Source organism: Apostichopus japonicus, chromosome 16 (genome assembly GCF_037975245.1).
Source record: "Apostichopus japonicus isolate 1M-3 chromosome 16, ASM3797524v1, whole genome shotgun sequence".
Classification (NCBI taxonomy): domain Eukaryota; kingdom Metazoa; phylum Echinodermata; class Holothuroidea; order Aspidochirotida; family Stichopodidae; genus Apostichopus; species Apostichopus japonicus.
In genome coordinates, this window is record NC_092576.1 from 34061997 (window position 1) to 34089240 (window position 27244).

At 36.4% G+C, this 27244-nt stretch overlaps 1 protein-coding gene across 9 annotated transcripts in view; it reads right to left on the reverse strand.

Moving 5' to 3' along the window:
* Positions 1 to 4459: 4459 nt before the first annotated feature.
* The window catches only part of LOC139982856 (ras and EF-hand domain-containing protein-like), a 45701-nt gene continuing 22916 nt past the window's right edge, over positions 4460 to 27244 (reverse strand). For 4 of the 9 annotated variants that reach the window (XM_071995988.1, XM_071995987.1, XM_071995983.1 and 1 more), the window contains 13 exons: positions 18578 to 18673; positions 17815 to 18083; positions 17226 to 17292; positions 16771 to 16856; positions 15592 to 15728; positions 15192 to 15233; positions 12690 to 12802; positions 12027 to 12215; positions 9905 to 10046; positions 9255 to 9451; positions 8932 to 9051; positions 6483 to 6559; positions 4460 to 6157 (listed from right to left, as the gene is read on the reverse strand). In XM_071995988.1, the coding sequence (XP_071852089.1) occupies positions 6052 to 6157; positions 6483 to 6559; positions 8932 to 9051; positions 9255 to 9451; positions 9905 to 10046; positions 12027 to 12215; positions 12690 to 12802; positions 15192 to 15233; positions 15592 to 15728; positions 16771 to 16856; positions 17226 to 17292; positions 17815 to 18083; positions 18578 to 18673 (1641 nt within the window). In that variant the 3' untranslated portion in view covers positions 4460 to 6051. The remainder of the gene's footprint in view (positions 6158 to 6482; positions 6560 to 8931; positions 9052 to 9254; positions 9452 to 9904; positions 10047 to 12026; positions 12216 to 12689; positions 12803 to 15191; positions 15234 to 15591; positions 15729 to 16770; positions 16857 to 17225; positions 17293 to 17814; positions 18084 to 18577; positions 18674 to 27244) is intronic. The other 5 variants (XM_071995985.1, XM_071995991.1, XM_071995984.1 and 2 more) reach the window with 4 other exon arrangements.

The following is a 27244-nucleotide window of genomic DNA, read 5'->3' on the forward strand; positions in this document are numbered from 1 at the left end:
CACATTAGTTTCAATATCATTACACTCCCAATAAATAATAAACTGACGACAACTCGGGTACTAATGGTTCTAACCTGATCTACCAAATGCATGAACAAGTAAGTACAACTTTTGAAAACACAATTATAAAGATAATGGGATGAGTGCACTGGTCAATGGTATGTTTGTTAATTCATAGATCTGCTTTTCAGTTGTTGATATATCAAGTGGTTGTTAATTTGGCAGTTTCGTGAAAAAAACCGAGTGGACATGTCTCTTGTTGGACTCAAGCATTTACAGTATTTTCTTTAGTAACAAGTTTCCTTTTCTGCATAGAAGAGTGGTGTAACTCCAATATGATCGTCTTAGAGTTACAAAATTAATATGGAAGCAATCTAAATACATATATAATGTATTATCATAGACTTAAACTTAAGATAATTGAAGACAACGCGGCCTTTAGTGTTTCTAACGTGATATACAAAGACATGAAGAAGTAGTTTGCTTTGTGAAATCACAGCTCTACATATAATCATTGGTTGTACTTTGTCTTTGTATAGGCTTACTCTTCCGTTCAAGTGATTATTACTCTTACAGTTCGTCAATAACTGAGTAGCAATCGGCATGATGAACCTTCAGACACTGGCTGTATTTGTACAGTCATAGTTTAACTTGTATACATACAATTCGTTTGGTTGAAGATTAATGATTAAATCGTCCGTTAAAGATTAGTCTAGTTAGAGCAAAGGTGTTCTTACGTCTTTCTCTAAAAGTAATTAGTATCGATAACAAAGATATTAATAATTGTCTCTGTCATAGCTTAATCCGATTACGTAGGCATTAATGTAATCCACTTTTGTTCACGAGAGATTACATTAACTACTATAAATCTTAAAGCTTTGTACCACAGTAAAAACTGGATCGTTCTGATAAAATTGGTAGCAATTGCAATTAAGTTATTATTATACGAGTTGAACAATAAAAAATAATACTATGCCAGGCAATGGATTTCTTCACTACAGACAATATGAACTGAAAATGTACTCAATATTTGGCTAAACATTAATGTGAAAACACTGTTTCCACATGATCCACATTAAATACCAAACACCTTTCACTGTATCTTGTTCATATAAGAGTTTAGGCCGAGTTTATTAAAAATTCGTTTGTTTAGATATGCATGTAGGCCATGCACGTCATCTATTTGCGTTTCAAGTTTGGAAAAACTACATTATTTCATGTCTGGCTTAAACTTGCGTTTGCAATTGGGTTTGAGTCAGATGCATTAAATCAATTTAAAACCGCCACATGACAAATATACCATCCTGCAAAATCTATTGTTATAAAAATTGAATATAAGCTTATTACCCTTGGCAGTCTGTTGACTTGAGCATACATTAGATGTTCCAGTCATAATCAGGCGCGTATCCAGGATTTTCTAAACCGGGGCGAGAATTACTATCTAAGCGAAGCGCCACCATAAGTTGGAAAATTTCTGGTTTGATACCCCCCCCCCCAGATCACCGAAAATCGCACTTCTCGGGCTTGAAAATGGCCAACCATATGTACACTCTTGCATTAGAACCAAGTGTTTCACAATGATTTTTTCATCTATAACCTTTTTGAAGATTGTCACCATTGACACATCATGTTCGACCTCATCGCATCACCTGTGGATCAATGCTTTTGTAGGCGGCCGACAATACCCGTCAGCCCCAGTTTTGAAGGTGTTAAGCCCATCGAGTGCGGTTAGGTAGGCTATATGTATTTTGTGACGCAGTGGCCAACTGTAGGCTTTTTATATGTTATAGGCTAAATTGAGCTAATTGGCATCTGCTTAACTCAGTAGCTAACTCAATAGGCCTGAAAGTTACTACGGTTATAATCGAGTTAATGGAGCTGACGAGTATTCAAGATCAAAAGAGCACTGACAAAATACCATGCAAAAAAGACCAACAGTTTTTATCATCTTTTCGACATTGAAGGGGGGAGCGCTGGCTCCCACTGCTCCCCCCTGGCTACCTCGAGAAGCGATTTCATATTCATGCAGATGGGAACAATCTCAAGAAGTGATGGGTGCGTCCGCCCACCCCCCCCCAAGCCCATTATACGCCCTTGCAGGGGCGTATCCAGGATTTCCCAATAGGGGGGCGTTAGGCATGAATGATCGCCGCCCTGGGGGTGGGTCTAAGGGGAGGGGTGGACAATTTTTGCTTTCGAAGAAGGGCTGAAATGCCAAATGGTGCCATATTCATGTGCGGCGATCCGTACTTCCGAGTGGGGGGATATGACCTTGCTGACTATCTAAGCGTAGCGCCACCATGAGTTGGCGCGAAGCGTACAAGAAAATTTTGGGATTAACAAACCCTCTAGATGGCCGGAAACGGCACTTCCCGAGGTTTCTAAGCGGCATATACCCAACTTTAAAATAGGGATGTCATGTCCGAAATATCTCATAATCAGGATCCCAAATACCATTTTTATAATTTCGGGTGTTATTTTGGGAAAATTGCCCCTGTCAATCTTGTTTCAGGAGGAACGTTGTCGTTAGAATGTTCGAGAGCTCTTTTATATTATTCGATGAAGAAAATGGCCTCATGCAGGCTATTATAGGCCTATACACATGCAATACACAATTACACATAGTTGCATTCCTAGGTACCAATTGCTAGGGCATCCAGGTGAAACGTGTATTAAGCATTACCCTGGTAACATGAAATTCTCAGCTGTTCGAGGGAACATGTACGTGTGTAGGCCTACTATAGGGCCTATATGAATACTATGAGGGTGCATATATGTACTATATCAATACCGTGGGCGCAATAATACATTTTGTTGTTATAGGGCCAATGAAGCCTACAGTCAACTATTCTTGCCTTATAAAGACGCTTTATTTGAAAAGATCGCACTGCGTTTATGGTAGGCGAGAAATGAAGCTAAAAAAGAGCCGTACATTAACGATGATGCATAAATGTAGGCATGAAAATATTCTTATCCCTGGCATTTGGTGGGGGGATATGGTGTATTACATCCCCTCCACCCATTTTCATGGGGGATATATCCCCCTTCCCCCCCCCCCCAGGATCGCCTCCCATGGCCATATGTGATCCATTTTTCGACCTTAATAATAAGCAACATTTCCAGTAAATATGAACACAAAATGAACAATTAAGTATGGCTGGCATGTCACTTAGTGTTTATAATGATAATACAAACACAATTACCATCTATGTTTGTAAAACTATTATGCCGCCGAACTTCGCCAGAACCTTTTTTTGGCAAACAAACAAAAAAGCATACGGGAGGGGGGGGGGGGGTTTAAGGGATCACCGACATCTCGCTTAAAGGTCGTCATCAATTTTTTTATTTTTATTGGCTAAACTTTTTTTTTGGTGACGGCCAATAGGAGGCGCGTGCCTGTTGCGCCCCCCCCCTGGATACGCCCCTGCCTTGGATCTACTACATATTATTCACAGTTGATGTGCTCAATTCTCCAATCGCATGCGGAATTTATTTTAAGATTCCTTGTACGAGTTTGTAGTAACAATTACATTCAGGTCGGAGTGCATATGGCAGTGTTTACATTGAAAGACATAGGTCTAGTGCAGTTCACATACAGATCCTGGTCTAATACCGAAATATGTCATGTTCTTCGAAGACTCGGTCGAGTTCGAGACCAGCCACAGTTGGCTTCATAGCACAATTGTTGAAGGCGTCAATACACACACGCGCGTTTACGATAGACCATATATAGTACAAATGTACATATATATTAGTGAGAGAGGAAAATGGAAACGTCAAAAATGGAGTTGTAGGTGTAAGGGGTAGGGTGAGGCGCACACCACTTCCGGATCCTCGATCCGTCACTGGCTACCCTGTGTATATAATAGGGATCAGCGCTGTTATGTCGCTGTTATGTCACTGTTGCTCTTTCTCTTCCCGGTGTCTTTGCGTTCTTCTTCTACTCCCTCCTTTCCCCTTCTTTCTCTCTTTGCATTTCCTTCCTCTCCTTCCTCCTCCTTGCTCCCATCATTTCCCCTTTTTTCTTCTCTCTTTTTTTTCCACTCTTTGTCTTACCCGGGCAGGCGCGCCCCTAACGCCCCCCTGGATACGCGCCTGATAAAGTCACGTTCAATACGAACAATGATAACAGTAATGCATTCCTCGCACGTCTCCAATGATCACATTCTTATTCCCTTTCCCTTTATTTTCCCTCTCTTTTCAGTTTAATTCTTGCTGATTATTTCTTGTCTATCGATATCTTTGGTGAAGAGAAGCTTGTTAGTTAGTGTTTATATTTTGCTTTGTTTTTGCTTTGCGGACACTAGGCAGTTTACAGTAGTTATATTTTCTAGTGTCCTTCATATTATGCTATTTTCCTTTTGTACTGTGTGTTGTGTTCTCTTATAAGAATGATATGAGGAAATAATTTGAATTGAATCGATACGAAGAACAACAAAGAGTACAGCCATTCTCATAATTGAGGTACTTTACTTTATTCTTGTAACTTATCATAATAACTTTACATAATACTTGTAATAAAGATAGGCCTGTGTCTGTCAAGGTACTCGTTAAACAATTATACCACAAAATACCATTCTAAAACAACTTCCCTTCTATCCTTTTCATACCTGCATTATATTCATTCATAGTCACATTAAATAATCTGTCGTGCTGAGAGAGCATCCGTATATACGATCTACGATATAAATCGAAGAATAAATGTCACCAAACCTCTTGACAACATTACGCTTAATCCCATGGTAATACGTCGATATTCCACCATTCTTTACACCCATCACACCCTGCTGGCTTAACATATCTCCCCCCCCCCCGCTGGCCTGAAAGGTATATAATCACACAGTCTAGTGAAGAAGTCACATAATTCAACAAATCTTGGAAGACGGTAGACGTTTATCGCCGTCGCGGAATGAGCATTTATCTTAAAAGCAGTAAAAGAACGTTTATTTACAAATAAATAAAACCTATTTCTTTCTTGTATCTATTGCACAAATTAATTCACCTCCAAACAAACGAGAAAAAAATAAGTAAACCAACGATAATTATTATGGAATGCATTACATCTGCTCACATTACGTAAAATTTACAGTTTGGTAATAAAACGTATGCACAGGATAAATTTACAAATATTGCTATTAGTATTTACATGGATAATCTGTTTCAATAATGTAGTTTTGATACTTTAATACACATTTTGTTGTTAAATCGAAATCCGAATTCCAAACGGATGAAATTGTGCCTGCTGCTAAAAGTGAGAGTGCTAATGTGTTAATGTAATAAATATTTAAAATAATGATCAAATATGTTATTCATAATTTCAGTTGTATTAGCTGTAACTATGATTTCAATTTTATATAGATTTAGCTTTAATGGCTCCTTGAGAAATTTGTATTATCAATTCCAAAACCAGTCATTTCGTGATGTGGCACAGGGTGATATCCAATTGATAAGATAATATATCTAAAACACATGTACAAAGTTAAAGCGAGCCAAAAATAAAATTAATATTGCATGCAGCTTGGGCCATGATAATCACATGACCAGAATCTTTTCTCGTATAATTATTACGTAAGTTCAACAGTTGACTTTTTTTAGAGTTCTTCTGTACTTTCTTAGCTCAGCTTCCGTTTCTTCTTCGAGAAGAATTTGTCAGATTAATACATTGGTCGTGCAACAGAACGATCGCCTCGAAAACCCTCCAAAGTTTCAGCTCACAACGATGACAGGTCAGTAAACCATAGCATGAGTAGCTATCACTTTGTAATAACATATTGAACTTCTGGTTCTAAAAGCAAAGGAACGTTACCTAACAGTTGTGTTAATGAACGCAGCGCATTCACTTAGATATGTACAAAATAGCGTAACGTTGATATGAAAGATCAGAAGGTTAATCCGTCAACTAGCATATCTACGACTGTCGTGGCGTATGGTGAATCATATGCAGTCAATGAATGCTGTTTGTTGCTCGGGCATAACCTATCAGCCAATTTGAGCAATTATGTTATGCGTCGTTTGTTTACAGTTCATATAAGATAGAGTGATTAACCGTTATTAGTTACAACAAGAGAGTCCTGCTTTATCCTGCTTCGTAATTTCTTCTGTTGACAGAGTCACGGCTCCATTACCGACCTCCATGTCTTCGTTCTTGTGAAGTGTTCTACAGAAGGAATTCAAAGATACACAATTCTTTAAGGGTTGGTAAACTTTTTGTTAAATTACTATATCTCTATTCCCTGGTCATTATCATAGGTTGACAAGTGGATATTACTGAATTTGATGCTAAGTAAAACATTCCTACCGTTAAATTATATTTCTCCGAAGAGCGAGCTTTTACTACAGTCCAATGTGTTGGAAGCTGGGTCAAGTGCGATTAATGTGAGCAACAGAACTATACGGCGCTCTTCGTGATGTGTTTGCAGTTAAGTATGTTGTTTGCGATGATTTGTTTGAAATAACAGTAAATTTACTAATTATTGTTTCACCTGACAAGCTCTATAACAGCTTCTTCTACATTACAGTTGTCTTTCGCACTTGTCTCGATGAAGAGTGCATCAAATGACTGTGAGAGGGGAAAAAACGATAAAATTATAATAGCTACAAATAACTATCGTTGGTAAAAAAAAAACAATAACCCATTTCTCTAATACCTTATACGTAATAAAGAAAGGAATCACGCTTTAATTCCATTTAGTAGATGGATAACCATCTTGCAGGACATTATATTCTTCACAGCTTAATTTTGTTCCTCGTGTAAAATCATAGACAATAACATAAGATGTCATGCACTTCACAAAATATGCTTGTATTTTATATATAATTATGTAATGCAGGCTTATATATGTGGAAGACGTAACTTGTAGCCCCTTCAATTTTGCCATATAGAACTTCCAGAGGAGTTTGTCTCAGGAAAGTTAGATTTAACTGAGTCTTCTCGTTTTATGTATCTCTGTGGTGGCAACCAGCGAATTAGTCTGTTCTCATAGATCGTTGCGGTAACCGGAGACGGCGTGTTCAAACACTTGGGAATCGGCTGGTAGCTCGCGCGGGACCCGAGATGAAAAGACCGAGCCAAAACTGGCTATTACCGTTGTCAGGGGTCTACAAACATTGCTGGTTCTGCCGGAGATTCTCACCGACTAGCGTTTTGGTCCGCTTTCATCGAATGTTACGGCAGACATAGGCGGCTTGCTCAAAGGGATGGGAAGTAGGTCAAGCGCGCGGGACCAGAGATGAAAGGACCAGGCCGATACTGGCTAACAACCGTTGTCAGGGGTCGGTAAACATTGCTGGTTCTGCCGGAGTTTCTCACCAACTAGCGGGTCGGTCCGCTTTCATCGAAGGTTACGGCAGACGTCGACGGTTTGTTCAAAGAGATGGAAAGTAGGTTGAAGCGCGCGTGACCCGAGATGGAAGGACCAAGCCGATACTGGCTAACAACCATCGTAGGTAAACATTGCTGGTTCTGCAGGGTCTTCTCCGGATTCTGTCGTGGGAATATTGTCACTTGTAGTGAACGAACTGGGACCTCACTCAGATCCCCCACCCCGGCATTAGGACCGTTTTCAATGAACTCAGGGCAGTCCTTTTTAAAATATTTCTTTTACCTCTGCCCCGTCCATAAAAGTTCAGCTGCACCTAAATCAGTCCGGGATATTTGAATTTGCACTTCCTCATATTTGAAATAATGTTCACGTCATTACACCTCAGGCGATTATTGAGGTACATACTCGGTATAAATCGGCATATTTTTATTTGATAAAACAATTGATTGCATCTTGCTCAATAATACGTGTATGATGTACGACGTCATTGTGTCCCCCTTAGCAATAGTTTGTTTGCTACACTGTTTTGAGTGCATACTTCCGTTAATCTGTTTTGTATTAGGAACTCCCTTTTATAAAAGGATTCACATATAAGTCTAGCCATGCATGCAATGTGTGTCCGTTTATTTAGCGTTCCTTAGACCATCACCGAAAGAATAAAATATTTTCCATTCGCTTGAACTCCTCAACGGCATTGTACTTACTATTACCGTTATTGAGAATGTCAGACAAATGTTACTCGCATATGTTAGTTGTATATAATAATGTATACATTTACACGATGAATATTAAATGAGAGATGTTTTATAGATAAACAAATGATTGTCTATAATACCTATAATGTTTCTACAAAGGAAAATAATCTACTTAATTTCAAACTATAAAGGTTCATGCAACTGTTTACATGTATAAGTTTTTATTGTCACATTACCATCAAAGATTCTTCACAATCTGTTTACACACCCGATTATCATGGCTTTTTCAGTTAAACTGGTAAAGGTCGGTACCCGTTAATCAGTTAAAGCTAATGGGTGTTATAATTTCTTTGCATGTGTTACTTTCATGACCAGTGCTTCTGAGAAGGACTTACACACAGAAAATACTAAACACAGAATCCTATGCATACTGGTTGACTGGACTAACCAGACTATTCTAAATAATGTTGTCAAAATTTTAACTGAATGTGGATGCAACTTACTGCAAAACGTTTCAAATCTGCATTTTGAACGATCTTTACAGGGTATGTTTTACTAGTCATACATATGGACAGTTGTTTAGTCTCTCATAAACAGTGATGATATTTCCACAGTAGTGTCTGCTGACAGGTCTAACATGTGTTACGGTGTTATAACACACTTCAATTATAACTTTTAATGGTTGTCTCTTATCCACAGTACAAATTGATCAGGCTATGTACATTGAGCGGTTTCCAGAATACCTTAATTTTCACAGACTAAGCAACTTTCAGGCTCGAAGTTGATGATGATATAGCCTATATAAACAAGACAGTAACAGCATGATTTTATTTTGAACCAACAATTATTAAATGGACAAATGAATGATCATATAGTCTGTATCCATACATATATTATACATTTATAATACATACACTGGCTAATCGTTCACCGTCCTCGGTTCGGACACACCGAACGCCCTCAGCGACGGCTGCTGCTCTTCTATCTACTTTATTGGCACATATCATTATTGGTACAGTCTTCTGAGCTCCATCCTGTAAAAGCATATTGAAGAAGAACGTTCCAAAGAATAAATTATTCTTCTTTAAAAGAAATAAAACGACGAAACGCTATTCTGGACAGTCAAAAAAAAAAAAACATCGTAATTAACATGCGTTGGTTTATTTCGAAATATTTGCCTTCTTACTTTCTTTCGTTTTCATCCCTGTTGAATCTTAATAAGGGTGTATATATCTACCTCAACAGCTTCAATCCAGTCTCTGACATTTATGAAAGATCTCTCAAATGTGCAGTCGTACAGGAGAAGTACACCATCAGCCCGTCTGAAGTAAGATTTAGCGATACTTCGAAACCTCTCTTGACCGGCAGTGTCCCAAAGTTGAACTGATGTGATGCGACCGTCTATATCCATCGTTCTGACCTGGAAATCAACACCTATGAAGAAACGAAAACATAGTAAAATTTGACAGCATTAATTCCTATATTATGCTACAACTATAGCCATTGACTTGTGTTAAAGTTTCATGGTTATACAACAGACTAGCGCGTGATGTTTTTCCAAAATTTCATATTTGAAAAAGAGCCTCGTGAGAGAAAATACCAATTCTTCAATGGAAAACACTGTAATATACAACCGATTTATTATTCACAAATTGTACCTTTCGTAGATATGGTAACAAGTTCGTGTGTAAGCACGTGAAAACTCAAGCAAAAAGTAAAAGACAAAGTTTGATTGCAGACATTTTGGTGTTAACAGAGAACATCAAATGAGTACTCTTAGACACTTTCGGAGTAAATAAGTTTCCTTAAACATTATCGATTAGTACATGCTTATTTTTTCTATATCGCGCACAAAGCTGTCTAAGTAATGATATATGTTGTACCTACCTAATGTCGAATTGAGATTGTTATGAAAGATTCCTTTGCACAGTCTCAGAATGAAACTAGACTTCCCAACCGCAGCATCTCCAGCAAGTACAATTTTATACATCCTCTCTGGGGTGCCTTGAGGTATCTTTGGAGCAACAGGCTACAACACAAAGAAAGTCGATGTTAAAAAGGTAAATACTGTGTAGTGACAAGAATATTTAAGCAAAAGAGTTAGGCTGTCAAATCCTTACTTTAGGGGCAGTTCGAGCCAAAATGTCCTCAAATATCTAAAACGAGCATTCTTTCCGTGTATTTTTACAGTCCGAGATTTACGGCATAACGGAAAACCCCTACCCATCTCTTGGGAAATGCTTGGATAGGCCTTTATGGAACCGCCACAAAATGATTTTGACAGGACCTCGTTTTTTGTTTCTTGGTTATCGTTAAAGGGTGGGGACATCCTGAATCTAAGAGGTTCTAATTGACGCAATCTACAGTTATAAGTGTTACCACAATTGTAATGGAAAACATTGAAGTACTTTGGGTGTTTCAATGTTCTGGAATAACACCAGAAGAAACATGAAGTTATATGTTTTTCGTATTGATATTGATGGCTTGTTTTCATTGCAGGGTTTGGGAGCAATAAACATTGATATCAAATAAAACTATGCGGTGGTAAAGTTCGTGTGGCATCTTCTTATGTTACAATCATGATAGTTCTTATGTATTTGTATCAGTTACCATTAGAAAGAAGTTGAATATAACTCTCATTTATACATACGGTTGGGAAATAGAGCAAATATCCCAAAACTTACTGGTTTGGGATTTATGTTACTTAGAAGTCTCTTATACATACGCACAGAGCCTCCAATGACCCTCCCTGTAGGTCACCATCATGAATGGTAGAATCGGAATGAGTAGAATAGTAACCTTAGAGGACGTCATTATGGAGCAGTGCGTAAAGTAGTGGAGATATTTGAGTGAGGAGAGAGAGGTAAGGTCATTGCTCCAGTGAAAATAACATGAAAATAAATCACTCTCCTGCTTATATTCTGAAGACTGTGTACTCATATGATCTCTTCGAATCAAAGTTCTGTGAAGTTTACCGCTGCAAGGGTGTGTGATTAGAAACATAGAACTATTCTTTGCAGAATCTTACAAATATCACTTGACAAAGAAGAAGTATCACTTGACAAAGAAGAAGTAGAAAACCCAAAATACTAATTGCTTGAAAAAGAATGGATCACGCACTGCTTTTTTTGGCAAGATAAAAATGACGGAAAGGGTTTTGTCTCCCTCACATTGCGTAATAGTGTAAAGCAATCTACAAAGGGAATTGAATATTTGTGTTAAATATACGAGCAAATCTATTTCGTGGACAATCATATTTTAATAATGTTAATAATGGATGTTTATTCTGGTTCGAACAGTGTTGACATTACTTTCACTCCTGGTCCAGTGCATTTTTACTGTTAGTATTAAATGAGACAAGTATACCCACGCCAAGTACTATAAATGCATCTACTTGAACTTGTAGAAATGGTAAAGAGTATAGGGAAATTAATGGCTGGGACCAAAAAACTCAAATTTTTCTGGTTTGATTCCGTTTCTATAGCCATTAATTTAATTACTAGTTTCTAATTTCTATAATTTCCAATTCAGATTTTATAATTCACTTATATATAAAACAAAATAAAATTTAGGACTATATTTCCGCCACGAGTGAATAATACTATGCTGGACTTTGAAGGATGCTCAGAAAAAAAAAGTTAGAATGCTTAAAGACGGTGAGGCTTAAGAGAAAGAGAAAAATGTTTCAGTAAGTGTTAAGATTCCCCTTATAGTGACCGCAAAAGACGAACCGAAATTGTTTTGGTAAATGAAGATGTAAGCAATAGTAGGAAAAGTAAAAGAAGTTTTTCGGAGTTTATATATTGATGAATGACATGCAAAGATAACATGCAAAAGAATGACTGTTTGTGGGTAGAATGGAAATTTAGGTTATGGTTTGAGAAGTATACTTTCTTTTAAATCCCAATCACCATCTCGAGAAACGCAACAGAGTTAAGTGGCGACCATGCTTTGGCCTTGTACAATGCGTGGGAATGAAGTGATGATTGATTTTTTAGATGTGTTCTACCTTCACCGGTATTTGTGGTAACGCCCTCTTTCGTCCTGATTTTGTACTACTTCGCGACGATCGAGCGGAACTATTTCGCTCAAAGGACTTATCAATTGTTGTTGGAGATGGCTTAGGGCTCCGAGGCAATGTGATGTCACCATTTGAGAGCATGCTCTCTCCATTACGCTGATGTTGAAGAATGTTACCCTGTTTGGTGCATAAAATACCAATTTGATGTATGAAACAGTTTCAATATCACTTCAAATTTAAAATCATTAATTATACAATAGAGACCCACAGACGTATTGATTCTTTCATGTCACCAAGAATCGTAAAAACAAAACTGGTAGTTCTAGTTTGACAAGAATTCGACATGATACCAAAGTGGAATAGCGATGGTCGTTTAATTAATAAAGGGAAACCTACAAGGGTTCTAAATAACGTTAGTTTAATATCGCATTTTTAGCAAACTTCCAGCTAGCCTTTCCGCTGTCTCAAATTATAGGATTTTATAACTACCGTAACTTGAACATTTTCCAATAATTATGTTGTTAATAACTAGTTGCAGGTCGGTACATATTGTTAACTTTTCAAGAAAGAGCTAACTTCACGTGATGGTTTCTCACGTTTCTGTCGTTAGCATTTACACATTGAATTACCACAAGAATATAAATGTCATACCTGCCCATCGATGGTAACGACCTCTTCGGAAATGGGCGGTGGTCTCCTGGCCTCTTCCTCTGCTTCCAGATCTAGCACTTCGTTCGGATCCCTCAGAGTTGAGTTCCCAGAATCTGTTTTAATTTAATATACAAACAAATTAAAGTGTTAACATATTAACAATGTAAAATTTCTTGTATGATGAAAATACAAGAATGATGGGCCAGACGAGGATTTGAACAACCGCATCATCGGAGATCAGCAGCAACTGTAACCACTTTATCAACGATTATCCTGATCAGAAAAAGGAATGTTAAAACTTGCTACAAACTGCGCGAACTTGTGTGAACTTCCATATGTTTCATAGGATGAGAGAAAATGAGAGAAATCAGTGAAAACATGTAGTGGACTATCGCTAAATTTATCATCGAAACAACACCGACGGTCTTAATAGGTAAAGGGTGAGCAAGTACCTTCATGGTAAAATAATTCGACGCTTCATCTGAAATTTACTAATAAACTCTCACGATACTGTACTATTAGATTTGTCTAATTTTCAGGGCATGTAAAAGGCATTTCAATCACCCGCCAAAAAATGTCATTGCACTGAAATATTCTTCGCTAATGTGGTGACAGTAGATACATTTATGAGTCGGTCAATCGATAGTTGTTACAATATCGTTGGGATCACTTTCATCACACAAAATGTCATTCGTGTTTGTTTCATGCATGATACCTTCATAGTACTTTAAAATGACGAGATTGTACTGAATATTAATACATGCAAACATGCATATATATTTACTAATTTGAACTTCAGCATAATATTATGGAGAAACTTAACGCGTGACGTATTCAACGACTTAAGTCGTAAATCTTTAACCCAATCTTCACTTGCAATTGCTTTGAACCGAATGAAATCTAGAAAGGAAAGTGTGTGGCATTTCATTTTTATTTTTACTCCAAGGGACAGCATGTTTATGAGATTAATGAATTTAATGGTATCGATAGCACCAATGACGTCATACCATCCATGGAATAGCATCGGTAACATGAAGTTATGTTACAACTAGATGAAGATGAAGATTGTGTCGATGGCCTGAAGTAGAACTATATTTTTGCTGAATTAGTCGATAGTATCAAATGTAGTCACACCATTCATTGAATTGCCGTGACAGTTTCAAATGGTATTGGTGAAATAGCATTGATAGCAACAAATATTTTGAATGCTTGCGTCAAACGTAGTCACAAAATGGACGAAATAGCATCACTAATCTAACATCGATGAAGCAGGATCACTATTTTCCAGGGGAGCCATATAATATGAGGCATATCCACTCTCTTTGTAATAGATCTGAGTAAAAGTACCGTAATCAACATAACCACTTGCAACAGATTAGCATACATAATGAGATGCATGAAAATGATAAGGAAGGCAGGCACATTTCATTAGTTATAACAAAAATGATTCAAATGTGGAAATTGTGAAATACTATCTAAAATTCAAAATCAGAATCGCAATGCATGAGACAGGTTACGGCAACGTATTAAGAATTAGTCAAATCAACATAAACAAACAACATTACCATAGCAGACTTATGAATACAGAAATTAAAAGAAAGTCACAATTATTAGTAAGTGTTTGAATAGTCTTGAGTAGAAAGTTAATGTAAGTAGTATCAATCTTAATAGATCATCACAAAATTAAACTAGGATATTTAAATACGCATTCCAGTGGCGTAATTTGTTTGTTTTACTTTGAAGACAAACATGTGGCTAAATATGACCCTATCGGTACAAAGGAGAAATAAGGAACAACGTTGTACACATTTGTTTTAGACATATCATTCAACTTTGATGTCTTTAGTTCCTTTTTAAAACTTCTTTCTACAAACGATGCTACAAGTGTGGAATACGTAAAAGAACAATAATCGGTAATATATTGTTAATTGATTGAGGAATAAAATGTGCTTAAATCTTTGTTTAGAATAGTTTCGACCATTTTTTCAGACTGTTGTTGTTTTGTTACATTTCCACCCACTAGTACACGTTCCCTTATAGGAAGCTAATAACTAAAGTGAGAAATAACGATCACTGAACTAGTTAATGTATTGAGTTCAGATGTTTGCTTACCTCACTCACATTAAGGATGATACCTTATCACTGTAGGTAGTCCCTATGCTAAGTAGGATAAGCTCAAATAGAACACCTTTAATACTGTATCACGGTATTCCTCTTTTTACCGAGCATTTTCTAGTCATTTAGAAAACTCGCCTAGTACTTCTTTGTTTAATATTTCCTAAATGAAGTACGATCTCTTGAGAAAGTTTGATGATGAGGAAACAATAGGCTATTGCAATTTTTCATTTATTGTTGTATTTGTTTCTCCTTTTATTTGATGAGTGCCCAAACTTTAATTAATGATCTTGGATCGAACAATGTGCGTTGCAGCAAATGAAAATTCTTTGGTGACGTTAGGTGAAGTTAGAAAAATCGAGTTCTCACGACAAACATGTTTCTTACCAAAGAACTCATCATTTATTGCTGGAGGTGCGAGTGGGAAATCTAAGGAATAAAATACGTTATACTGAGATATTTCTAACCAACTGTATGAATCCAAAAAGAATATAACTAGAACATTGATGGTAGGTTTGTACCAATTCCAACAGGTAATCTACGTCGTGAACTCTAACGTTTTATCCATTTGTTTTTATTACTGAGTAAATATCACATTAACACTTCTGACGCTCGTAGTTCGTGTCCTAAAACTTATAGCTGCCTTGTAAAGCTTATTACGTCAAGTAAATGACAAGGTCGGGATATTTTTTTAATAACATAATAACGTAATGGTATTTAGTATTAAGATCACTAATGAGTTATTCCTGAGTTGTGGTAAAAATTGTGTCATCAAAAGAAATCTTACCTACGTCATCAGGAATACTATCAACATCATTGTATCGTGACATCATATAGTTACCATGGTTACGATTGTGTAAATCCGATATATCGTTTGAGTCCATCGAAGCTTGGTATGAGAATTGTCTTCTTCTCAAAGAACTGCTGTAAAAGGATAAAAATACTCATTTTACTATATGATTATCACATTGCTACAAAACCTATACTCTGTCAGAAGACTATTTTTGATGTCGACAAATAAGTATATTAATGAGAGACTTTTTTATGACACTAATTGCATTATAAATTGAATAATGATCGCAGACTCCAACAACAGTTGTTCAATTCGTTTCAGGGTGCTGAAGGTGCAAAAATCTACTAGAGGTGAGAGCATAGAAAAGTTTTAAGAAAGCGCCTGAATTGAATGAGATAATCCAAAGACATCAGTTCAACCGGGAGGGGTTCTATAAACGTGGTGCAGCATTCAGAAAGCTATGGTCACCGAAATATCACTTAGTGCATTATAAACAACTAGTTAACGGAACCAAAATGTAAACAATCGTGTGTACACCACAATATGTGGTGGTTACGGTGTCAACGAGCGATAAGGCCAATATTCCATCACTGACACAATGTACTTTCATATCCATATCTAACCTACGAGGATTTGGTTACTGTCTTAGAACATCAAGGTTAAACATACCCCAAAAATATACATGTTTGAGCATTTACGTTACTTACATATGAGGAGCATGCGTAATAATGCTTCCGAATTGTAGATCGGAAGAAGAAGGATATTGACCTTTTAGACGCAAGAATGTTACCAGGAGTGATGCTAATGCCAAGTACAATCTTCCCTATATAATAAACGCTAAACCTGAGAAGTACGCATATTTTGTGGCAGTTGCGCTTGTTTTTGGTGTTGAAGTGTTGCCATCATTCGACAAAAATTTGACCAGGTAAGATATTAACATATCCTACACTAACTGTCATTATTTCATCACTGGGTTAGTCACCATCTGAACGAAAATTGCCAATCTCGGCATTTTCTTAAAATGCTATATTTCTCATTTGATGCATTATAAAACAATGCAAGCAATTCAATTATTAGCGCCCGTTACTATAGTGCTTGGTAATAAAAGTCTTCCTAAATATCCGTACTTTTGTACTGGTTTCAATGTATCATTCTGCTGCTGTCATTACATACCTATCCGTTTGTCGTGAATCGTAACTCTGCATCGACGAGGATCTGGACATGGCAAGACGGTTGGAATGTGGAGTAACACGTGTGTTCTGTAGATGATATGTGAAAAAGTAAGTCATCAAAAGCTGATCAATAGCAAACAAGTGTGACTACCCAAACCAAACCGGAAAATATGATTCCCACAGATACAGCGTGAATATTTTTGCAATCTAGTTCACGCATGTGCTGGTGCTGGCGATAAAGCTAATAAACTTGATTTATATATATATATATATATATATATATATATATATATATATATATATATATATATATATATATATATATGTATATATATATATATATATATATGTATATATATATATATATATATATATATATATATATATATATATATATATACGGGTGACCCACAAGGTTTTATCAATACAGTGCGTTAACATAGCGTAGAGTCTTACCTTCTGTAAGTTTTCAAGGGCAGCTCTTAAATCATCATTTGTGTCTTGTAACTTTTTGTTCGCCTCGCTACATGAAAGAGAAAGGAGAAAGTTAGGAGATTCAACCATCTCTGAATGAGCTATGTGCGGTTTATAGGGCACGGTCACAACATTGTAAGTTGCACAGAGCATATTCATTTATTTCAACTAGATAAGGGAATACAATTTAACCTTGTCAGCACTTAAAACAAGTCAGAACCTGGCCTTTTCTTCTGATTCTGAGAAATGTTTTTGTTATTATTAATTTTATGTTCCCAACTGTTTACGTCCCAAATACTTCAAACAAGTTGCACAGAGGAGGAAAGCTGCAAATGACAAAGGTTAATCTATGGTATTTAAAACATACCCAAGACAAATGAAAAAAGGCTGACGACATTACATGTCCCAACTACTTCACACACATTACACAGGAGAGGACTACAGAAAATGGCAAAGGTTAATATGTCGATGGAATTACTTAGTGCTTTATTCTTGCCATCTTCCTATGACATTTTAATAATCTTTTGCAGCCGTCAATAAGATTCTGACTAGTCGGCATGTTGTTACTTACTGCAACATTTCAAGTTGTCTCGTCAGGTTTTCGTGCTCCTGAATATATTCCTGCAGCGTATCTCTGTTGCTCGTGATGAAGCCCATCTGATCATCATATTCAGATTTCAGTTCTAAATTCTCACTTTTGGCTAAGGCCAGACTAGTTTGGAGTTCCGTATAAGCACTCTTTAACTGTCTGTTCTCCTGCCGTAGCTCATCGACCTCCTTTCTTAGAGTCTGCATTAAGTCATCGCGTGGTTTATCTCTCGTCTGGAGACGAGCTTCAACCTAGAATTTGAATGCGAGAAATTAAAAGACGAAATTAAATGTTACATTTTTCAGCATCGTCGTCATCTATCTCATTTCGTAACTTTCAGTAACCTCGCTCTAGTTTTTGTTTTTCTTATTCGTAAGACACTGAATTTTACACAATTTCGATTGAATCGATTTGTTCAAACTCATAGCGTTTGTTAGTTTACCTTTGTGATGTTATATATCAGTTTGTCAAGAATATTGATCCGTAGTTGAGTCAGTGATGTTTTAATGTCCGCAAAGAGGAATATAAACAATATTTTCAGCTGGTCTGGCGATGTTGTCATACATGCGGACATTCTTTGATAACTGAAAACGGTTGTTATGTACGGGCACTTTCCTGTCTCCAATGTGCATACCTACTCCGATCTATACATAGCCTGTAAAACTGCATGGTTACCCCCCCCCCCATTTCACCCCACCCCCTACGTGCAATGACCCAATTCCGCCCAGATGTAACTATTACGTACCGTTTGGTATTTTTTGAGGTTATTTTCTAACTCGTGAATTTCATTGTTTAGCTGCCTTTTGATCTCCGCTGTCTCTTGTTCTCGTCGTTCACGCTCCTGAAAAGACAATAAATAACAATATCTTACTGTTCAATAATATCAATAGCACACTGCTACTTCAGGTTTATTTCGAATGAGCAAATAAGACTTCGATCGCATTGTTTCAACAAAATAGAGTGCATTTGTTATAGGAAAAATGATAAAATTGGTGTCATTCAAGAAAAAGAATTGCACGGCAACCAGTTAGGTTTATACAGTATATCATTACCAATCTAAGTCTAAAGAAACCGGTAATGTTTTGTTCATTCTATTGGTATGATAGTTCAGTAAGATATAAAAAATGTAAAACAAAAGATCCACTTGAATGACGTATGATCATGTGAATCAGCCGATTCACACAGATATTACAGTAACAACTGTAAATCTAAAGTTCTGTACCACAGTAAATACTGGATCGTGCTGACAAATCTGATAAATCGGTAGCATGTGCTACTAAGTCTACAGTAAGAACTGAGGATATTTGTAATTCCAACAAATCCCAAACGACTGGATTTGTTGGAATTACACATATCCTCAGTTCTTACTGTAATCCTAATAGCACATGCTACCGAATTATAGCACGATCCAGTTTATACTGTGGTACAAAACTGTAAGATTTACAGTAGTAAATTTGTTCTCTATGTGTATCGGGTGTGTGAATTGAAAATCTCAGTGAATTCCTAACAGTTGTGCTTGGAACAGAGCTAAATAGGACTATATCTTTTAGATCATCTTTGAATAACACTTGAAATAGCTTCTTGGATTTACCAACAAGTTACTACTTCCTACCCAGTGCTGCTAAAATATACGGATGCATAATTTCATCTGCCAAACACATCGTCCTACATTTTTCCACCAATGTGAATGAACTTATGACGGACAAGCGATTATTGAAATTGATTGGATTCTCAATCTTGTAGCACATATACGATACATCATATCGATATAACAAAATGCAATATTAATATTGAAAATATTACACCATAGGATATCGATTACACGCAAATATGACAGTCACGCTAAAGAACTACATTATCCCTAAAAGTGCTGCATCATCAAGTATGGAGACGTTTCTTAAAATTTAAATAAAAAACGATGTTAAACTTAGAGAATCGTCCAATACGTATAAGGCACTTCAACAAGCCACTGTACTAAACTGACAAGACAGTTTCCTATCAAATACATACTGTTCCATGGGAAATGCATGCGTGGGTTTTAATAACTTTTGCTGGTTATGAAAACATCATTCAAAAGTAAGTGGTTTCTTTAAAAAAAAACTGCGTCTTTGGATACAGTATTAAAATAACTATTGAGAGAAAGAGGAAATGGGAAATTCCCAACGGTTAACTTAACAATATGTTCTGCATCAATGCACTTTCAAATGCTATCACGCATAAATGATTGGATCATCCAATTCTTTTATTACATTGCTTTTAGCACGTTGGTTTCTTCCTGATAGAACATAGACGTAACATATACCACTCGAAAAGCTGCAAATAGGATAATATTATGTTCTTTTACGAGTTTTGTTGAACGCAAATTGCGTTATTAATGTTGAATTTGATTACCTGACATGATGTTGTATGCATGGCTGTTTTTCAACGTAGCGTTATAGGCTATATTTTTAACCAAGCTGTCACAAAATAGTAACCGTATTGTATAGAAGAAAATAGTCGTTTTTATTTCACTACATTTTTCCTTAGTTACTGCACAGAAAAACACAGGATCTGCATTTCGTGTATGGTTGTTGACGATTAAAGCAATATAAACATCGTTGAAATCTCACACAAATAACCTAAATGATAAGTCTAACTTTTAAAGTAAAAATACGTCCACATGTGTAGGCATGTCATATTACTGTTGATTAAGTCAGTTCCCACCGCTGAAGTAAACAGTAACGTATTTTTACAACTGTATGTGTGTATGCCGTGTTACTGTCCTTGTGTTAAATATTACAGTTTAAGAATCATCTTTTGTACAGTGAAATATGATATGATATCATCTGAGAAATTTATATCACATAATTATTTTCAAAAAAAAAACAAGAGAGATAGTCTATCGTAGGATATTCAGAAATGCGTGAATCAAAAGTACAGATATTCTTTGAAGACTTTGAAGATTAACGATCATTTGCAATTCACAGAAAGCTAAAAGTCCAATAACCCCCTTGACGTACTACATTTATCTGTTTGCAATATCGGCACCAGCTGATATTGCCAATATCGGTCTAATATCGATATCGGTAAAATTGATATCAACTTAGATATTTGCCTTTCTTTCGATATGTTAGTTTCCAAAACCCCTCTCGAAATACTTTTGTGGCACCCGTTATCTCTATACAATATCGGTACCAGCCGATATTGGCAATATCGACCTTACATTGGTATCGCTAATATGTAAATCAACTTCAGCTATCTGCCGGCTAAATCATTGTTTTACAAGAAATCGATATTTCTTTACGGCCTAACTTCATATTTACAATGTGTCCATCCGATTTTTTTCTGAACTAACGGTGTCGGTCGATATTGAATCTAAGTTATCGGAAACCGTTAAAAGTAAATATTATAAATAGAGAAATGGTAAAAAAACGCGAAGTTAAAACAAAACCAATCACGAATGTGTCTAAATCAGACTCGCGTTAATCTTCAAGCTGCTAAGACTGTCGACAGTTGATAAGATCATTCTTAAAAATCTTAACAAACCTACAACCAATGCAGTGATGTCATTTTAATAGACTTCCTGTCCCTTTAATCCAATTCTCCTAATAGAAAGGGCTTGTACAGTGTTGTTACTCCCTTATTCTGGTAATAATATCAAATAAATTAAACGACTCAGACCAACATTCATCTCCTACTCATAAACGTCAGTAACGATCATCTACTGTAATAAAGCAGTCTGGCACTGTTGAATCAGACACCGCAACGTAGAGAAACCACTGCATTCCAATTGTTCATTCTTTAGTCTGATATGAAACATGAACCCGGTACCCCTCCACCCTTCCCCAAGAAAGTCTTAGACTGGTCATAAGAAACCCCATGTAAGTGTGATTACAAAAAAAACCTTGCGCATTACCGGTACATTGAGATAGTTACATCAGGTTGCAAGAATATGCATGACGTCATGGCCATGCTCATGAATAATTTCAACCGGTTTTTTATGTGCGTGTGTGAGTGTGATTGCGCTCTTTTCGAACAAAGCACATACACTGTGAATCTAATACTCAAGTCAAGTTGCATGGGTAGGTCAATATTTTCTTCAATAAGTTAAACGGAAAACCCTCGCCAACCTGGAACGTTTTTGTTTTCAACCCTGGCGAGTGTTAGTCAAAGCAATACTTCAACATAATCAAACCAAATCGCCCTTCAATTACTAATGGACTTTGAAAGCAAATACTAAAGTTGATAAGCACTCGATCTAGAATCAACATCCTCAGACATTCCAAAAAGACAGTCGTTGACCTCCTGAGGATAGCGTGAATGAACTTGTTGTATAAATTTAGTATTGTTAATATAAAACACATCTATACTAGGATACAGTTCCAAAAGGCCGCGTTTGAAGATTTCAGTTCAAGCATTGTTAACTTCATGTCGAAAGTTCCATTGTGCACTTTCGTGTTTCTTCCTTTCTGTGTGTATTGTGATATATGCTCGGAGGGTGCCCCCCCCCCCCATTTTCAATATATTTTAAATACCATTGAAAATTCTGAATGGAATACCTTCAAGGAAGAAAAAAAGTACTACTACTACAAATTGTATTGAATATTTGTATTATAATGTATTGAATTGAATTGTATTGAATTGAATTGTATTGAATAGTTTACAATGTAAGCAGTATTTACACCTTGAGGCGGTATACCACATTACCGCTTTGTTGGGTTTTTTGTTGTTGTTCGGTCTGCTATAGGAATTCATGTATTACGTGTTTGTTACAGACACTGATATTTGCCCTGTAGTTATATAAAAGGTTATAGTCCCAATCTTTTATTGACCTCAATAACCTTTCTCTTTTAAACAAAATTCGAGGTAAGCATAACTATTATAGACCACTTAGTAACTCTAGTGTATAGTTATAAGTATAAATAGGTTTACATCCCCGGGCATTTCTATAGTTATCTCCAAATGGTACGTAGTGAACCGTTGGGTTACTTTGAGTGTAATAGTTGTCGAAAGTGACCAGAACTGTCATTACTTGCGATGAGAGTAATAACTAGTAAACAACTATACAACATTATAACGGTAAGGTGAGGTTTTGAACAGGGAGATCACTTCAAATTATGGTGCAGTATGAATGAACATTCTTCGAATAATCCCAACCGACATTTGGTCAACCCTGTTGACCTATGAGATATTGCCTGATCGATGTTGCGGAATTAGTTTAGTGGTTCGGTGTAATAGCTTTGACTAAAGCATATATTAGTCTACTGCTATTTTCCCCACTGTGTTTAATGGTGTATCATTTCCCAAAGCCGCATGCATAAGTTCACTCCTAATAAACATTACATACAAAGAACAACACATATTTACTTCTTTGAGTATCACTGTTCACCTGCACACGTGATAAAATATCAGTTCACCGAAACTGCACGATACAACCACACTTACACCACATATCAAGCTTAATACACAGTACTTAATGTCAAATGCAATGTCACATTTGAAGGCTGATTTTTTTGTATGTTATCGTACCGCAGCGGCGAGACAAAACCAACAAAAATAGGAAGCGACATGTGATATCATATAGCGATCAACGTACACTGTATCTGTACGACGTCAAACCCATCATATAATAACGATACTACTATTTAATCACTTAATTAACCAAACGTAAGACCACGATACCTACATCGTGCACAATGATCATATAACAGCTTTATTACACAAGCGTTCGTTAATTACGAATACATACAGCGTGAAAGGAAATGTTAGCTCACTGTCCTACTGTCGCATGCCATACACATTCACATAACACATATGGTAATATTGCCATACAGTCATTTAAAATATTGCATCATGTACTACACTATCCAAATAAATCTACCAAAAAGCACTTAAAATACAGGCTGGTGCGTATGTCAGATTAACTCACCGCCCACTTACGAAACCAAAGTCAAATACATGGAAGCAATATACAATTATATTACCACGTGATATAATTCCTTGTTGTGTAACCAACGCTCATTATCATCGACATTATCACGGGAGAGATCCAATCTGACATTGTGAGTGAACATGGAATTGTAATTGAGAAATCAATCCACCGTTGTTATTACAAACAAGTTAATTAACAAAATGTCACGAAACCGTTGTATAATTCTCTACGTATCCTACAATTATGAGAGTAAGCTACGATAAGTCTACGATAAACATATAAAAATATAACCTGTATTTAGGTTTCAATATTTCTCTAACCTGCCAACACAGCTTCTCGACTCTCAATATTTAGTAATCACGTCATACGTACCTCCATGATTTCGTCAATTGTAGAAATCACTTAGCCCAATATCCGGTACAACGTTGACTTGCCTCCGGCTTACTTGCATTGGAATTATTAATCCCTTACTTCACATACCGCAGTCGCCGATTGCTACAAAGTTGTTTAGTACAGTTGCTTTTGGTACAGTTTGTACATGTCTAGACAGCGGCATATACAGTAAATCCATGATATAAAAGTACCATACCAAAATAGTATCAACGACACGCTTCTCTAACGGTAAGTTGTTGAAACTATCGTCTCCTACTGTCAATATTTTAAGGCTTACAATTCTTCCATAAAGCGTGAAATTATTGCATTAAGTGAAACTGTCGTTCGCTATCGCGCGAACAAAGTACACATTGTCGCTATTAACAGCATGTGTTGCTTTTATGTGACGATTCATGCTTTCCTCTTTTCCATTCCAAATGATACAAGTTATTCATGTTACAACACTTTGTTTTCACGGTCTGGTGATCTATTATCAAACTTATACGTGTTGATCGTGACAAACATCCCACAAGCTTCAAGGTTTAACTCGTTTTCCCCCAACGGGTATCGATCGGTCATTACAATTCCAGTCAAGCAGCAAACAATTTGACTGAAAATTGTTTTCGCAACATTAAATCCACTGATATATAATATCTCTATCACTTTTCAATTGTCGAAGACGGAAAAGTAAAAATATTCACACTAAGCATATTTGAGATTCTTTTTCGGGCAAAATAATGCCAAAATGGATGATTTTTAATAGTCTAAATATTTACTAACACCTTTCTCTCCAGGACTGACTCGGTGATCGCGCCATAACGCTATCTGACAAGAGCAATTGATAATTATCTCCAACAGCAAACAGTTTCTATTTCACGTACGTCATTCTGACGTCATCAGAAGGCAAAAAATACATCTCGACAGACATTTAAATTCCAGTCCTTACGAGTTGACATTTAAAAAATTCCCTTTCCGCAATAAGACGAACATGACAAGCATGGCAACTAGATTACGACAAGATGCAGGCAGACCTTATTAACGCTGGCTAAATATAACTTAACACAGAGATAGAAATCCTCTCAAATTTGCAGACGAGAAAATACAGAATATATGTAATATATGCGAGAAAATATTACCGTTTTCAAAATTCAATACACGCTGTCCTCTCGGTCTCCTCAAAAAGAGAAGGAGTGTTCTCAAATATCTGACAAGCCTGAAATTCAAAAACCTTGATTCTAAAAAGAAATGTCCACCGAATGTTGGTGGGGAATCGCTACATGATATCAATAAGAGTGTTAGTTAGAAGTCTATTGGCAAAGCCATCCAATCAAAAGACAATTCCATCGAGTATTTGTTTTTCGCTACATCATTTTTCACTTGAACGCCCAGGCTGTCAATAATTATTGGCGACGAGGTAACTACTTACGTGATGTAAACGTCTACGGCATTCTTCATTTATTTCTGCCAGATTCAGTTTAAAGCATTCTACTGTTTTGGTTTTCAATTTTTTTTACACAATGCAGATAGATATCACGCACGCAAGGCGGAGGATTGGGGAATGGGGTGGGGATTGGGGCTGGGGTAGCCGGGCCTTAAGCCCATCCTTATTTTAAACGGTCCGCAATTATCCTTGGTAGAGATTGCTGCGGGGCGACTGTTACGTTAAGCTGCGTCAAATCTACCAAATGAAATTACTATCGATTGTGAAAATGTAGTACTATTTGTTTTTCTAGTTTCAGCTTAAAGCAGCACGCATCTATGGGGGAAATATTTTTTGGAATAATTAAGAATGCTAAGTACAACCCGATCGATTGGTGGTGTGGCATTTGACACATTTAGAGTTTACTCTCCCGGGGCAGCCTGGAAGAATGTTCTGTATACACAGAAAGATAAAGACAATTGAAAATTTGGAATAGCGTATGCCCCCCCCCCCCAACCCAACCCATACGTCGCGCTTACGGGTCTGAGTACACCCGTATATAAATAACAGAAATGAACTTCAAGGCATAGATTATATCTGATCCTGGCTATGAATGTGTTAGACATAAGTCTTTAAAACTAACATTTGATATTTTTATTGAATGATTTACATGTTTTTTTTAAATTGTTTTATCCTTTTTTTATAAGCAAATTTATTACTGCTCTATAGCTAAGACTGCCTCCTAGATATATCGGCGAGGTGAAAAGTAGTGTGTGAGTGATTAATACATTTGATGAAATAATCAATATTTGTTTTTTCTGAAATATATTTTATTGTTTTAAAATCGCTATTAATTATATAGAACGTAAAAATGAAACAATTTATATCTTATTAACTTCAATATTAACTTAAGATGCATATGATCGGCATCGTAATGGGATTTTGTTGTAACAAACATCCCAGTAAGTCGGTCACAAATTGATTCAAAACCTTCCTATGGTAATGGAAAAAGTCTTGTGTTACCATAGCAACTAGCTATAATTTCAAAGCAAGGTCACATGAGGGTGAGATCAAAAACTATAACAGACTAATAAAACAGATTCTGCATTAATCACTTTGCCATTGCGATTCCAATACAACACTTATTTAGCAATGAAAGTCTCTAGATATCAAATGTGTTGAAATATAAAAAAAATATATATATATTGAAATATTAAAACAGAAAAAAAAATACTTTAAGCGGGAATCTGGATGAAGTGTTTGTAACATTTTATCATTGTATTTATATTATCATATTAATAAATCGACCAATTCTCGATAAGATGATAGTAATGCAAAGCTTCCGAAGAACCATTCTAATGCAAACTACTGCTTTAATCGAACCAATAAGCTAATATTATATTCGAACGCTTCATTCGTTTTGAACCCAAAGCGAGGCGTGTGGTTGCACATGACTGAATGCACACCAAAGCACTTAAGACATTGGATGTGAACGGCAACTCCGACTATATACCACACGCTTACTGTAATTATTAACAAATTAACCACGCTTCGTGCGTAAAGAATTGTTTTTACTAATTTTTGTACGTACTTCTTAGAACGTACGCTTGATACTATTGCGCGTTGACAATGAGTTAATTAACTTGTAAATTAGTTACTTGTTGCTCCACAGGGGATTTTCCTGATAGGTTTCTTTGTTTTATTAGTAA